This window comes from Spea bombifrons, chromosome 3, assembly GCF_027358695.1.
Source record: "Spea bombifrons isolate aSpeBom1 chromosome 3, aSpeBom1.2.pri, whole genome shotgun sequence".
Taxonomy (NCBI): Eukaryota; Metazoa; Chordata; class Amphibia; order Anura; family Pelobatidae; genus Spea; species Spea bombifrons.
The window spans coordinates 100,963,820-100,981,030 of NC_071089.1; the positions used below are offsets into that span (position 1 = coordinate 100,963,820).

Sequence of the window (17,211 nt, forward strand, 5' to 3'; positions counted from 1 at the left end):
TCTTTGGTCTTGTCTTAGATTCATGTTAGCTTTATGCCTATTCCTGGTGTGTTTAAACTCCCCCACTGTATTAGCCTTTACTACACCGGATGGGAGGCTGTTCTATTTATCTACTTCCCTCTCAGTAAAGTAAAACCTTACATTGTATCTAAACCACTGATCTTCTAGTTTTAGATTTAGACCTCTTGTTCAAACATCTGTTCTCCTTTGAAATAAATCTCCCTCCTGCACATTGTATTTAAATTAAATTCTGCTTTATTAAAGAGATGCATAACCTTCAACAATTTTAAGACAATGACCTCATAATAACGATCATATTTTCCAACAAGCGCTTTCCCCAGCTTCAGAAGTTGAAGTGTTCATTGTACTGAGTGTGTAGGTTCCTTAGCCAGCAAGAATTTTCACATCTTGTTTTTAGCGCAGTGTTGCAGAGCGTCACGAAGAGCCTCCAAAACACGATCAACATTGGCTTTTGTAGAGTTGTATCCCATAAGTCCAATACGGAGAACCTGTAAAATAGAAGTACCAGTTGTGTAACTTTTAAAGCAGTTGGCTGTTGTCAAGTTTAGCTGAATCTTGTGGCTACTGAGCGATATAGAGGTAACAGAATGATAATAAAAATATGTTTGCTCAATAAGCTTAGTACTCTTAACCCCGTTCTGCTCTTCATATATCTTTACATCTCCAACTTGGTCCTTTTCTCCTTACCTTTCCAGTGGATGGTCCCAGACCCCCAGTGATTTCAATGCTGTGCTTCTTCATAATATAAGTTGTAATGTCTTTCCATTCATATCCACTTGGCACAGTGACTGTTGTGACAGTGGGAAGACGAAGCACCTGTGGTAAGCGAAGCGTTACAATAAGTAAACCTTTACTTTGTAGCTGTTACAATCAGCAAAATAAAATAGTAATCTAATCTGTGTCATACTGGGACTTGTGTGGGAATGTTAACTATAGGGAAACGGGTCATCTGGTTATATAAAACTATATTTAGCAATCTTTTTCCAAAACGGAACTGAAAACTATCCTGTCACTTAAATAATTATCCCAAGGTACTTTAAGTGGTACATGTGCCACAGGTTTAGAAACACTGGCGCAGAACTATAAACCTAGTGCAGCTCTACATCTCTATTCAATCTGAAATTTTAGATAAGGCTGCTGGTACCTAAACCTAGCACCAAGATGACTCAAGGCACATATCCGTCATTGTAAGAAGCATTTTATCTTTGTAAACTGTAATTAATATGTCAGTATTTTAGTAATTTACTATGAAGCACAATCCTTCTTCAGTACAAGCTCTAGATTTAAATGCCACAACCACCAGAATGTCCTTTTATAATTATAATATTGTGTAGTTTGTTTTGGTACAGTAAATATGGAAAGGTATAAAATTCCTTATACTTTCTTTTTACTCACAGGGTCTTTCACAAAAAGCTGCAGTCCTAGACCCTCCAATCCTTTGTGCAGGCTTAAAGCGTTCTCACGATGCATAGCCCAGGAATTTTCTAAACCCTAGAAATCAGATTCAGAAAGTGTTTTAAACCACACTTTGCATCATTTTGGCTCATTTAAAAGTGTGGTTACCATAATCTCCATACCTCATTTGCATCATTTTAATGGCATGTAATGTCAAGTGCAAAGTAGCAGTGCACCATCCCATGCACGTCACTACTTGCAGGTTCCCTGTGCAATGGACTACCTTCCAACCCAGGCAATGAATGGGGACAAACAGGTCAGGTGTACAGAGAATGCATTATAACGGTTTGTTCTACACAAAATATAGAAAGTTTTCTATATTTTGTTAAAACAAAGTTCCTAATCAGAACCTTTTTGTAGTGATCTGTTCAGTAAAACTGATTCTTTTGTTTGTTATTATTGGAGGAGACATAGTTTAGTGTAAGGCAGGTAGGGAGAAAAATGTAAAACAAAAAAAAAAACAAGGCAACAAAAAAGTTTTGAATGTTTGCCACCCTTGACACAACTTGACCTTCCATAACAAGTATCAACTAAGATATCAGCCATCTCAGCAGGTTAACACTTGGGAAAAAATACAGACACACTGTGGCACGACAGGCACAGGTGTGGTAGTGATATAGCTTTGTCCCACAGTGAATTAGTGGCCCTTACATACAGAGGCAGGAGAGATGTTGTCCACTATACAGTATAGTACATTATGACTGCATTGTGCCAGTGACTCTTAGAAGAGGAAATGCAGACTATGATTTGATTACAACTGCGACATATGGGATTCACTTGGTTGACCACTGTCTCAAACCATATTTGGTAAAAAAAAAAACAGTTTTGGTACAAAAAGTCATTTTATTATTTATTTGTATAAATTGCACACAAAAAGACAGGAACAGGAAAGATATACTTTCCTAGAATATCAGTCCACACTCCACATATCTTTTTGACCAACTATTTAACCCTGCACACTTGCACCATGAAAATGTTGGCAGGCCCTGTAGCAAGCACTTCATAAGGGTTAAATAAGCTTAGAAAGCAATTGCTTTCTTTACTCAGCCAGACATTCAGCAAGACCAAACAATTATGCAGGGATGCCGTGTGCTGCCGGGGGTTTGAGGCATTCAGTAACAACGATGAAAAAACCCACTGCACCGCATGCTCGCTCTCTGGTGCCATCACATTGGACATACTGAAAGGTAGCATGCCTCTCACAAGATGGCGGTGCCCTTCTGATGGCCGGATACAATCAAAGTAAAAAGGTTTCAAGAGGGTCTGTCCAGACCCTCCTGAGACCTCTGAACTCCCCCTGCAGGCTGATCACTTGTACTGCGATCAGCAATATAGGGCAATGGAGCCCTGCTTACTGATCACTCTGTGATCAGTAAAATATAAAATCTAAAAAAATATTTAAAAATGTTAAAGAATAAATAAAAATGTAATAAAATTTCAAAATAATAAAGACTCCATTGATATTGCCATATCATATGGGTAAGCATCCAGTTCCAAGAAAATGTCAAAAAAAGGAAAAATAAGTGCCCAAACACCTTGTGCCCATTCCCCTAGAAATATACATTAAAAAATAGAAAATTACAGCAAAACACAAAAACCAAATTAAATGTTAAAACAGCCATTGTCACAAAGAGTACAAAAGGTAAAAAAAATACATAAAGGTAAAATGTGAGATCCTAAAAGTTTATGTGATGTTTTTGCTAAGTTGGCCCAATAAAAAGGTGTAACCCTCTGGTGAGAACTCCATCTTCTCTTGGACCAGTACAGTTATACTATTTTTGTTACACATACAGAGTACTGAGCAATTCAGTGACAGGCAATGTGATATCTATAGTAACCTATGGAAACTATTGCCTTAAGCAATTTTGACTGGAAATACTAGTAATACATTTTGCAAACAAATCTTAAGATGTTGATGAATCAAGCTCACCTTCTCAGCCAGGATGGCGAGTCCCTCTCTCAGTGAGTAGAGGTTAGTTATCGGTCCTGTGTGGTGATATCTAGCAATTCAACAATAAAAAAAACATGACATAATCCTCTTGCTTTTGTGGTACATATCCCCACATTAATGTACACAATGTCCAGAGCATGTATGCACAATGAAAATGTACTTAAAGTGAAGCACTACCTTTTTTCACTTATCAATCTATGTAGTGCACTGCAATCGTCAGGTCATTTCACCACGACACTCGAAAGACAAACTGATGTTCTGGCGTCATGCTGTTATGTGTGAAGCGAGCAGACTTAAACACAGGAATGATTGTGCGCAACTATGTCCTTACTCGCGAGTATCCTTAAAGTGAATGTGCTTAAAGCAGGGTATGCCTCTATTATATAATTGTTTTATAGTGTTTTCTCCTTTTGTGGCATGTATTGTCGCTGCATTGTAAATGCATGTTTTATTCAACATCGGCATGAAAAGCACATCTGGTTACCCATTAAAGTTCTATGTTTATTTGAACCCAAGGTGTGAGTAGCTACTAAAAGAAAAAATGTCAATTTCATTGGTTATAATTGGGATACACTAAATCCAAACTGGCTGTATTGCACTGAACTTTTTACTGATCTAGGAAATTATTTAGTATTTTTTCTAACATCCAAAGTCTATTTGATTTAAAGTTGAAATAATGATGACTGGCAAACACATCTCACTTGGTTGGCTTCATTCCTGTACTTAAATGTCATTATCTTCATTCTTGTATTTATGCAGTAGGTAATTACCTAATGAACTTGGCTGTTTGTCAAATCAGGTCTGTTTTCAGTGATAATTAAATGTTAAGTAATGAGGAGAATAGCAGTATTTTTTAAACTGGAATAGCTCAGCTACTCAATCTTACGAAAACAGACACAATTACATTTTTATTTCGTACCATTCATTATTCTATCATACTATGTAGCGTAACTCTTACATTCTTGGTTTTCCGTCACAGCCCCAGTAGTTTGATAACCAGGTCAGATCGACATACAGAGATGGAGGTTTAGTCTTACGGCTGAAAATCTTCTTACTAAAGAAAAAAATGATTGTGAGGAGAAAAATTCTGTGCCACTTTCTGAATGCTAATATTTCAAATCAAATAATGATGCTAGATTTTGAATACCCCCAATTAACAGATTGTTAGAACACAGGTGGTTTAATAAACAGTTAATCCACCATGGCTCTTTATTATTTAGGGTTATGTAGAAACGCCAGTGTTTCAGTTTTGTGACTTTTACATTTATAAATAAAACTCAAAAATGCATTTTGAATATAGAACATACCTTGCTGCTTCACTAAATGAAATAGGTGCCGTTCCTGGAGGTGCATTCAAAACTTTCTGAGATCCAGAATATAAGATATCAATTCCTAAGGGTAACATGTCTACAGTCAGTAACAGACGGACAGTGTCAATGTAAACATGAATTTTGCAAGGATTCAAGCAGTATTTGATAATACTTGAGAGCAAAATAGGGCAGACGGGGGCTTTTATGAGAGGTACCATTCTACAATACCAGTCTAACAGGTTTTGGTCTTTTTTTTAAATAAAATCTACAGCATGTTGTTTTGGTTACCAGACTTTAATTTTTACAAAAATCACATTTATCATGAAATAAAGCTATCAAGCTATTTTGGGTCCTTGACAGGGACACTGCCACAGGGGTTACTATGCACACATAATCAATTTGCAAAATGGTTGTTTTCAAATGTAGTGTTGCCAGAGGCCTAAGCACACAACACAGATTGAGACAAACACATAGTAAACCAGACAAGACGTGATTTCCCCCTGATTTTTGTCACCTCTTATCACCAGGGCCATGATGCTTCAAGATTTGTAATAAAATAAACACTCACCTTGCTTGTCCATGTAGAGAGGGGCTCCACCTAGTGATGCCACTGAGTCTACAAGAAATAGACAGTTATATCTGAAAAATATAAGAGAAAAAAAAGGTTAACATACAAATAAACTCTTTTCACTATTAACTAATAATGCCTACTGAAATGCTTAGTAGACACTTTTATAAAATATCTGTATTGTTGGATTGGAGGATGAAAGTATAAGGCTGGCCTGTACATGAAGTATCCCTCCTAAAGAACCTTGAGGACTTCATCAAAGCCCAATCATAAAACACAGCGCTTATAATAGTGCTCTAATTTAATGCAGTAAAAGGTCTTTTTTGTTTAGTTAATACCAACCTGTGACACAGCTCTCCAATACCATCTAAAGGTTGGACTACACCACTGGATGACTCTCCATGAGTAATGAAGAATAACGAAGGTTTATGTTCTGCTAAACCCTGAAACAAAAATATAAGTTGAAACAATATTTTTGCATAATGGTTGCTTGTCGTCCTTGCATATATTTGAATATATTGAAACCTGGGCTCAGCCCTCCATATCCATGTATTTACTCGTGCCTCTTCCTGTTCCCATTTCCATGTTTGGTTCATTACTTTGGCTTGCCTTCTGGCTGCTCCTCTGACTACATTACTGTATCTACATCATGGATCCTTATTCCTGAGTTACCTTGGCTTGACATCCTGGCTGCTCCTTCTTTGGGAACTTATCCAGTTTGATTTGTGGAGTTTATTGACCCTAGCTGTGAATTCCAGTTGCTACCTACTGTGATTTCAGGGGTCTGCCATTTCCTGGCCGGGCTCTACCTCTCCCGTTATTCAGGTACACTTGACCGTTGAGCATGACAGATACTGCTTTTTAATAAAGGCTATTTGTGCGGTAAATCTTTATTTTTTGTTTAGTCATCTGTGATAGCTTGAGAGACTTAATGCTGAGGGAATGCTAGAATTAGGACACCAATGTAGTTGAAATTTTTTATTTATTTTTTATTTTAAGTGGTTTCTCTTTATAAAATCCTTACTTGACAATTGTATTTTTACCTTTTCAACTTTATCTATGTAATAGTGAAAGTTGATATTACTTTATAAGCCTCAGGGAAGTGAGTCTTTGGAGGATATTGATGGGTGCATTCTATAGACTGATATATTCATATAACAGAAAAAAAATTACATCTTTGAAGAGCACAGTGGTCACTTCTACATCTGGTCCTGGTCTGGTTGTTTTAGGACACTGTCCCCACTACTATAATCTGTGCGCAGAGTGTTTTTCTGTTTTTAATAGTTCCCTGTGGAGACTAGAGCAGTGTTTCTCCCAGTATCAATCACATATTGAATAAGCACCTCCTAAAAACAATTTTCCATGAAATTACCATTTGAGGTCAACAAGGTTCGAAAGTACCCCAGAACTCTTCAGAAGTACTCCAAGGAATACACATACAAAGGTTGAGAGGTATATATTTTTTATAATGGGGAAGACTGGTTCCTAATTGAAAACAACCACCACAATATTTAAACACTAAGAAATTATTTGTATACCATCTCCCTGTAAGCCCAGCTATATGGACTGTATACTGCACAGTTCTCCTCACCTTCTCAATATCCTTCAAGGTAAAACCCTCACCTGGAGGTTTTGACAAAAGACGCACATCAGCTCCTGAGACACAGGAAAAGACGGAGTTAACAGAGAGACTGCAGACCTGATATACCGTAGCTAAAATACATTGTAATGGTAAATTTAATGCATTATTATTTAATGATTTATACAGTGCCATCATATTCCACAGCACTGTACAGCGGGTAAACAGGACAGTGCGTAACATAACAATTTGGACTTACAGAAACAAAAATTAAGGAGGGGACTTATGGCATTTGGTAGAGAACCTAGTTTATTCTTTCAGTGCTAGGATGCTTATAGCTTTCTTTATTAGCTCTACACTGCTTTGCTTTGTGTGACGCATTATCAATGATATTGCATTATATTAAAAAAGTCTCTAAAAGCCTATTCACCTCATATTTGCAGAGCACCTTTTCCCTTCCATGGGTTGGGCATTTCACCTACATTTCCTGTTTTTGCAGGTACATCATGCAATGTAATATAATGAGATTAGCTTCTTTTATGCACACTGTTTTATGTAATACTTGTATTACACACAGTTAATTTTCCTCTTTTATAACAACATTTCTTTATGGAGATATAGTAATAAAAGATATGAAGGCAGAACTAATACATTTTCTGATTCTGTTTGTATTGTACAGACATATACAACCTCTTTTTGTCAGGTTGTTGGGCCTAAACAAGTTGTTAACTCTGGGGCTCTTACAGCATTGCCTGTAAACACAATATTACGGTACTTCTTTCTTCCCACCATTAAAAAAATGATGGCAATATGGGTAATTTCAGGGTCAACTCTACATTTCGGTTAACCTGGTCACTGAGCTGATTGCTTATATATTAGCATGTCAGAGGGGTACTGGAGACATCATTTACATGGGTGCACAAAGCTCTGGGGCTGGCTCTTGTTTTTGTCTAAATAGAAGTTTGACTTTTTTTCCACTTAGTCTTGAAGATCCCTACTGATTTTGCCATTAGCCATTATTGGAGTAAATTCCATAATTTTACTTTTTTGTGTGAAGAAAATAATAATGGCTATGTTTTTTTCTCGTTCTTTACATTATGTAACCTTTCTCTTCAAATCCCCACCATTTTTTGTGGTGGGAAACGTTTCTCAGCTTCATTTCAGAAGTCCTGGTGTGTACACAATTTTCACTTGTGAGTACAGCAGAGAAAGGGTTAAGACATGAATGTTGACCACTAGTAGGACACATGCAAAAGCTTCCAGGACTGGGATATCGACCAGATGTGATCATTTACAAAACTGCAGCAGGAGAATAATTAACTTTTCAGTGAAAGTTCAAACCCATCTTTTTCTCAGCACTGTTGAGACTAAAATTAAAGCATTAAAGGAAGCCTATTTTAAGGATATCACTGTAAGAATATATTCAGAAAAGCAGTAAGAGATTTTAATGCAACCTTGTATGTGATTAAGGTGTTTTTGAGCATCTTCGCTTATTCAGATTCAATTAAATGAGATGCATGGCTACTGGATATATTTGTGTTATGTTCCACTCAGGAATGAGAGACTAAGGAAATATAGGGAAAGGAAAGCAAGATATTTTACATTTGTATATGTTTTGAGCACACAATGTTTGGCATTTGGTAATACAACACAAAGAAAATTAATGTGATGAAGCTAAACAAGTTTAAGCACATGCAAAAGGTCAGAAATGGTCTTTTCACACATTCTGGAGAGGACTCGATCACCAACATTACTGCGTCATTCTGTCTCAAGAGTATGGGTCAGAAGATTGGAAATGATGTCATACATAGTTTCTATAGAAGCCATTCAGTTCATCCAGCCTGCCCATTTTTCTACCTATGGCAGGATCTGGAAGTTTACTTGGTCTTTGGCTATGGCAAAAAAAACAAGTTTTAAAGTGTCAGGATACCTCAGTTAGAAGTCACATGAAAATAAATATGCTGTGCATGTAGAAGTATGTATTTGTGTGGGAAATCTCTGTATGAATGCATGTGACTATTCTTCCTAAATATCTCCTCTTTCCCGTTCTTACCAATCCTTTCTGTGATATCTGCTGCTCTTTCCCCCCAGATTCCTTTCACAGCGATTAGCACCACATCCCCTTTCTCCACCACATTAAAAAGTGCCGTCTCCATGGCACAATGTCCAGACCCACTCACGGCCAGAGTCAGTGTATTCTGTGTCTGGAAGGCATACTGGATCCCCTGCTTAATCTCATCCATTATCTGTAGAGAAGGAAAGATGGCAAAATTAACAAAATGACCATAACAATATGATCGATGATTAGTAATCATGTAATATAAATGGTGAAAGGCAAATAATATATATATATATAATTTGGATTTAAAGAAAAAATTCATCAACATATTCATGATGGAGTGTAATGGATAACGATACATATGAGGGGGCCAGCTAAGACAGTCAAGATAGGAGTAAGTATGAGATATATTGCAGGTAATGGAGAAGAGGCACTGAGTAAACGAAATATAACAGAAGACGATGTGTCAGAGTGAGAATTAACAGGAAATCACAAACTTTCACTTAAACTTGACATGAGCTTTACCTGGACCTACGTACTAGCAGTAGTGGGAGCCAGTAAGTCAGTATAAGTAGTTAAAAGAGAAAGGTCTGTACTGCTTAAACTCACACTCTGTGAATTTCAACAATTGCTTCTACTCAATCTCACATACATTTACACATTTAATATTTTCCCTAAGGATTTGCATTTATAGCAATTATAATAATTGATGTGCCTATAAACTTTTCCAATTCAAGCTGAGGCTCCAAGAATCAATACTGATAATATGGCCTCCAAGCACCTTTTGATCTGTGAGTTGGGATGAGTAGTGCTCCCTACTGACTCCCTCCCGACTCCCTCCCCAGTATCATCTCTCTCAATTGGATTTTTTTTTAGTCCCAAAACTTTAAAAGCCTCAAGGCAGTCCAGCTTCTAGTACCCTAGCCAGCTCTCCACTAGAGGGAATTCAGTACATCGCATAGAGTGGGCTTTGTTCTTGGGCTTACAGTATATACTTGTTGTATAAAGTGTACAAAGCATGCTTGGTAATTGCAGTGAGATGTGTGTCCAGTATCTGTGTTGTTGGAGTGGTGCTGGAGACCACTATAAGCTGATGCAACAGAATATGTGGGTCCCATAACTTTTAAATAAAAGATTCTGTGAAACCAAAATAATTTTAGCAATTTTTTCAGTAATGTATTTCAGCAACAAAGTAAGCATCTATATATTTTTATCTATGTAAAAATTACATAAACAAATATACATATATACGGTATATGTATATATATATATATATATATATATATATGTGTGTATATATATATATATATATATATATGTGTGTATATATATATATATATATATATATGTGTGTGTATATATAAAATACTGTAATAATTCCAGAATTCCCACTAAATGTAATTGCTTAAGATAATTTTTTTTACAAAGCCGTAATATACTTTGACTTTGTTGTCCCCTACCTAGGCATTTCATCATTGAACACTTAGTCCCTTCCTGTAGTCTTCTCCATAACTCTTACCTGGAACATCTCTAGATGCACTGGGCTAAGTACTGGCAGAGCACCTGCAGCCTGTATCCGAGGGGGTACATTGGAGGGGCCTGAACCCAGCAAAAGTCTTTGAGGAACAAGTAGGGGGAGACGCAGGGAAGATGGGGATCCGACAGAGAGCAGGGAGGACATGTTTTTCAGAGAGCAGAGTGAATCCGTGAGTAATGGGATCTGAGTCCGAGTTAATTTAAGGCTTATTAACTAACCATTCCTTGCATGTTTACACCTATTTCTTGGGAACACATCCAAGAATGATGTTTTCTTCTTTCACTAAGCAAGATTATTTAAGGACGCATATGGTTAAATGTTAGATACCCTTTCATCCATGATCATGAAAGTGAGCTGGTTATAACTAACCTAATCACAGTGAGACACCAGATGACCACAAACCCCACATTTCTTCATTTAATCTCACTGTGTGATTTTTAAGTCAGAGTTTACACTAGAACATTATAGGAGCACAGAAAAGCAATGAACTGATCTCATCTAACTGACAGCTCTGGAAAAAAAATTCTCACCCCTCTATTTTATAATTTACTAAAAATGTTCAACTACATCGCCCACCTTTGGGTTGAACTAGAATGGAGATTGTGAACCAGGCCTTCTCGTCCAACATCACTCCCTGAGCTCACAAATGCTCTGCTGGATAACTGGGCAAAAATTCCCACAGAAACACTCAAAAATCTTGTGGAAAGCCTACCCAGAAGAGTGGAAGCTGTTATAGCTGCAAAGGGGGACCAACTACACAATAATGTCTGTGTATTTAGAATAATATATATATATATAATATATATGTTTGTTTGAATTGTTTTGCTTGGCACTAATACATTTTCGATCTTAGGCCTGCAGGGCAATCTCTGTAAAACTCGTGCACAACAACATCCTAATAGATGACTGACTAGTTACTTTATATCTAAGCTGTGATGTTAAAATGTTACTGTGGTAGATATTATTACTATATAACCAATTAACACAACATAGTCATGTTATTTGGATTTGTAGTATTTTGCAAAAAAAAGCAGTAATTTATTTCCCTTAGGTTAGCAAATGGGTGAATTGTACTCACATTCCTTCATTTTAGCAATTTTTTTTAAATATATACCCTATTATCAGATAATCAAAAGACCTTCCCACTTAGTACCATGTCTTAGTTTCCAGTTAGGAAGATTAATGTCAAGCAGCTGTGTGCAAGGTAGTGAGGAGATGCTACCCACAGAGAAGGTTCAACCTACAGAGTTCCCATTAACTTAGCAGAACTAAGCAGAAGCCCAGCCAACAACTTGGTAGCTCCAAGTTCCTACTGAATTCAGCTGAACAACAAAACAATTAATTCAGGATCTGATCTAGCAGCACTATTACATTTTCCAAAAGGTGAACTCAACATAACTTATAGGTTGTAGCTGTCTCTAGCTCTGCCTTAACCCTGCCTTGTTCCGTATTTGCCTCAACCATAATTACGTTTTTGATTTGATTTGTACGAGTATGATTTGTGTTTGAGAGGCCAGGTATTTAAACGTGCGCCTGTGTTCAGTTCTATAAATATTGATAAATAAATGAGTTGAGGAAAACACTTTTTCTGAGTATTTAAATATAGAAACTCAGGAGAATAGTAAATAGACCAAGCTGTTGCATAGTTATTGAAGATTTCTACTTTGAAAAAAAGATTTGTGATTCTCTTTATTCCAAGCAAAACGAATACTGTGAGGGATGTATGAGCTGAACCAGACTTATGCTGGCAGAGCCCATGCGCCAGCTGAGCAAGTCTGCTATATGTGTGTCCTTTCAAATGACCATTAGGGCCTAATGTCTAAAGGTGATGAAGCACTTGAGCGGCTTAATATGTGGAAATCTGTTCATTATATGTCAACCACCTCCCCATTGGAAGTTAATAACACAAAAAGGAGAATGATAAGCAATCCAGTCATGTTATCGAGGATTATGTGAATGGCTTAACTATGTTTTCTGGGTTGGCGTGCAAAGCTAGGAAAGGAAGGTTAGTGACAGAGTTTTAGGTAGTGGTAAGTTGGGTAAGCCTCCCAGAAATGTTAAAATGTAACAGGGAATATCTAGAAGACCCAAAGCTATGATTATTACCACAGTACCTGCAAGTTGAAACAAAACCTTAGGATTGAGCAGCCACACCACATTACACACCACAGGACAGGCTATGAAACGGCTGTCCGTTCTTGGTTGAGCTTCTCAAATTTGTTTTGTATATAATATGTGAATACGGTAACCCCCTGAGACTGATGACACATGGGGAGTAGGTTTGAGTTTGGAAGCAGGGCCATGACGGATACATGGTGTCAGGCTGATAGGAACGAGGTGAGGAACCCAGTATGCAGACTATCTTCCAGGAGCTGCGGGAAGGTTTAGAAGACAAGGCAAAACCAGAAACAGTCCGAAGGTCAGGGCGGGAGAGAGCAGCGAAGTCTGAGTACAAGCCAAAGGTCGGGTTAGGAGAAGACAGGATAAACAAAGTACAAAGCCAAGGGTCAAAACCAGGAATCAGAATCAGGGAGCGCAAACTAAATAGCTCTGAACTATGGGGGTTTTATATGGCCAGAAATGCTCTATGACCTTGATCGGGACCTAGTTTCAAATCCATGGAACTGTATGGCGGCTAGGAACCGCAGAGTCATTCCCCATTTGTACAGGTATGTCATCAGGGCAGCAAGAAGAATACAACGTATGGTTTCTGTTTCCTTACTTATTAAGTACAATTCCATTTAGCTTTGATACACAAAAAGTTTCACTGTTCCAGAATTGGCTATAGTGCACAGGTAAAGCTTTATTATTTCCTTTAGTTCTCAGCCATTAAATGCTAGAATTCTATTTTCAATTTAAATGTGCAGTCTAAAGTCAGTTATTATTTACACAGCACATAATATTTTGGTCATGTTGTCCATTTTATGTCCCTGATGTCAAAGTCTATCCTGTTCTGAACAAACATTAGTAGTAGACAGCACGCCTGTGTGATTATTCATCTGCCAAACTTTGGTAAGCTCTATTAAAAATTTGGTACATCAACTAAGCTAAGCGTCAATTAACCCTTCAGTCAATATTTTTTTGGATATCCAGAGTTGTAGATTTGCAAAAGTACATATATAATATGTCCTGAGGAAAGCCAGCAATGACTGAAACGTTGACTTGACTTTGAATAAAGAGAAATTGTTAATTTAAAGACTTGGAGTGCTGACCATCTTTTGAAAGTGCTTTATATGGAAACTGCTGGTTACTAGCACCAGACTTGGGAAATTTGGAATGGTGTGCAATGGACTTTGTGAGTAAATATATATATATATATATAGGGGTATGTAGAAGCATTATTAAACACTCATCTACAGACACCAGAAAAGCCAGAAGGCTTGTTGTTCCCTCACAAATCTCATGGTGCTTCCACAACCACAAGGGATTCTGGGTGGGCGCATGCAAATAAGGTTAACAATTATCACCTTTGCCTCTATATCCACTTTATACACGGATCCCTTGAAAGTAATTGCCCGCTGTACAGGACAGCCTTTAGACAAAACTCGGGAAGAGGTGCAATAGCCAGATCACCACTCATATACATAGACACCCCTCCTAATTGAGTTTAGGTGTTTCAGCCACACCCATTACTAACAGATATTTTAAATCAAGCACATTAGCAGCCATCTCCATAGACAATGTTGGCAGTAGAATGGGTTGTACCGAAGAGCTCAAGGGCTGTAAGCACGGCACATAGGATGCCACCTTTTCCACGAGTCCTGTTAGTGCTAGATCTGCCATTTTGCGGTAGACCATGCACACTCACAGAGAGGGGCCAAATGCTGAAGCACATAAAACATAAAAATCGACTGTCCTCTGTAGCATTACTCATTACAAACTTCTTCTGGAAGTAACATCAGCACAAGCACTGAGCCTATGGAGCTTCATAAAGTGGGTTTCAATGGCCGAGCAGCTGCACACAAGCCTAAGACTTTTTACTGGAGTTTTAATGGCTCTGGGGCAGTGGAAACATGTTCTTTGAAGTTATAAAGCATACTTCACTATCTGGAAGTCTCGAGTGGCCTGCACAGCACCCTGACTCTAACCTAACGGAACACCTTTGGGATGAACTAGAATACCAATTTGCGAGCCCGGATGAACTAGAATGCCATTTGTGAGCCAGGCCTTCTCGTCCAGTGCCTGACCTCACAAAATCCCTCAGACACGCTCCAAATGTTGTGGAAAGCCTTCCCAGGAGGGTGGAGGCTGTTATTTCGGCAAAGGGGGTCTGATGGCATATTAATGCCCATAGTTCTAAAATAGAATGTTCAACAAGCTCATTTAAGGGTGATGACCAGGTGTCCACTTACTCTTGGTTTTATATATATATATATATTGTAAATATATATTTAGTTGTGCATACATGGGGACTGCATGTAAAGGACAAAATGCACATTTGCACAAGTATTATGCCCTTTTTGCACCTGTGGAGCACCCACTTTTGCACTACAATCCACGAGAAGAAAGCCCAATTAAGAGAATCCTTTAAGGAAAAGTCAATATACCCTGTGAACACTGAATTTGCTCAGAAGAGTGAAGAGGGGAGACATGATCAACAATATATCATGATGTTAACTAGTAGGGAGACATTAATAAGCATTAATAATAATTAAAAAACATGTACCAGAAATAGAGGGTATGGTTTAAAATGAAATGGTGAATGAATTTGCGAAAATTCTAATTTATAGAACAGATAGCAGATTCCACCAGTGGATGTGATACAGAAAAACACGGTAAATTTACTCGATAAATCTTGGCATGTGAATAAAGCTTTCCCAAAGAATTAATAAGAAAAGAAACAATTCAAAAAGGGCTGACTAGATGGCCAAATAAGTTATTTCTACAGTTATTCTAACTGTATCTGTGTGATACTAGTGCTGCATTTCCCAAATATTTTAGGAACTTATCTCGAAAACACTGCAAATAGCAGTCAGTGAACCAAATCACCTTTGATAATCATGTGAGTTTTGTTGCAAAATGCTTTCAAATGAACTATTTTAACAATCAAGAAAAATCTTAGTAAAGTTAATAAATTGCTAGTTTACTCCTAAAGTTTTATTTTCTATCTCTCAGGTTTAGAATTAGGTTTTGATGTATTCTGCAAAATATAGTTTTATCATTAAATGTGCAAATGTTACAAGGCAGAATTATGTAATTAATACATGTAACACCTCTCTTTTTTAATAAAAAAAATAAAAAATCAATGTTGTTACAATATAAAACAGGTTATTTATAACTTGATTGTACATAGATTTTAAGCTTGCAAGAGCTGGGCCTTCTCCCTCTGTACCGGTACGTTTTAGCATGTTTTAATATTTTTGTCATTTTAAATTTGCTAAATAATTTCCCTGTCCTGTATTCTAACAGCTCTACAGAATCTGCTGGCTAATAAATGTAGTTTAACGTAATGTAATAGTTTATGAAGACCAACAACTGTTTGTTGACCTACTGCTTTATATTAATCTCTGAAGTGTGCCTTACTTACCTTAAACATTTCAGGGTGCATGTGACCAATGATCTGCAGCGCCCCAGCAGTTTGTATTCGTGGGGGTACATTGGAAGGCCCAGGACCCAGCATGAGACGCTGTGGGACATTCAGGGGCTGCAGGAGGGTTGGTGGTGGAGGGATGGTCACAGAGGACATATTCCTAAGAGTAGCTGATAGCTGTTTAGCACAACGCAGAGAAAAGGAAATACTTCTGATTGTCCCCTGCATCTTTATTAACCCTTGGCCAAAATGCCTTGGGTGACGCACAATGACCCTTCACCTAGGTTTTAGCTGTGTGGTTCTGAAGCTCTCTCTCTTAATATGCATATCGCTTTCCTCCTCCCTTCCTCTCCCTGGATTTGTCATTATCAGTCACTCCCCCAACTACAAAGTCAGAGGTGGCTGACCCATGGTGTTTAACACCGAGGACGTTATACCTGCCCCTGGCTGACACAACACCTTTAATGCTTGGAAACTGCTATCACACGAGAGCAAATCTATCTTGTCCTATGATTAAAAACAACACAACTTTTATCAAATTAGACATTCTGTTCTCTGCAGTACTGTTTGGTCAGATAAAATAACAATTGTACCTGGAAAGCTAAAAGGGAATTTTATTGATTTTGAATTTAGCACATTGGTAAATTATCAGCCAAGCCCAACATTCAGTAATTAAAAACTGAAAACTATAACATATAAAAAGATTGTGTTATGTGTATTATGTGTCTGTAAAATGCAAACAGTATATTGTCATAATGCAACTGGATAAATTATTCAAATCTAATCATCGTTCTCTACAAGGTAAACATCCCAGAACTCTTAAAACAGATCTTTGTGAAAATACATTAGCCTGGCAATTTCTCTGATTGATTGTGGTTGTGATTGTAGAATGTGAAAGCAATGATTTATTGTTAAATTGGTTTCTATCAGGTATATATATATAAATAATATATATATAATAATATATAATATATGTAAATAAATAATTTATATAGTGATCAAGCGCTAAAGTATACTGATATATATAACTCCAAAAAATATAAATACTACTAAAAAGAATGAGTGGATGCTGCGAGCACTAAAAAATATACCCCAAAAAATAAATAAATAAATGTATAAAGTGTCGCGCGACACTTTATACATTTATTTATATATATATATATATATATATAATCTAAAAAGTTTGATTATTAAAATATTA

The 17,211-nt window shown here is 37.2% G+C and overlaps 1 protein-coding gene across 2 annotated transcripts; it reads right to left on the minus strand.

Annotated features, from left to right (window-relative positions):
* Nucleotides 1-232: 232 nt before the first annotated feature.
* AGXT (alanine--glyoxylate aminotransferase) lies at nt 233-16,287 on the minus strand. Of its 2 annotated transcripts, none has more exons than XM_053458521.1 (11): nt 16,008-16,287; nt 8,938-9,130; nt 6,897-6,961; nt 5,648-5,748; nt 5,306-5,376; nt 4,735-4,819; nt 4,386-4,481; nt 3,407-3,476; nt 1,417-1,512; nt 709-837; nt 233-509 (listed from the first exon to the last, which is right to left on the minus strand). In XM_053458521.1, exons 1-11 carry the CDS (start codon nt 16,236-16,238, stop codon nt 402-404), a joined length of 1,245 nt encoding a protein of 414 aa, XP_053314496.1. In that variant the 5' UTR covers nt 16,239-16,287; the 3' UTR covers nt 233-401. The 2 variants fall into 2 exon arrangements, with proteins under 2 accessions (XP_053314496.1, XP_053314497.1); XM_053458522.1 differs by lacking the exon at nt 16,008-16,287 and adding an exon at nt 10,463-10,639.
* Between the last annotated feature and the right edge of the window lie 924 nt (nt 16,288-17,211).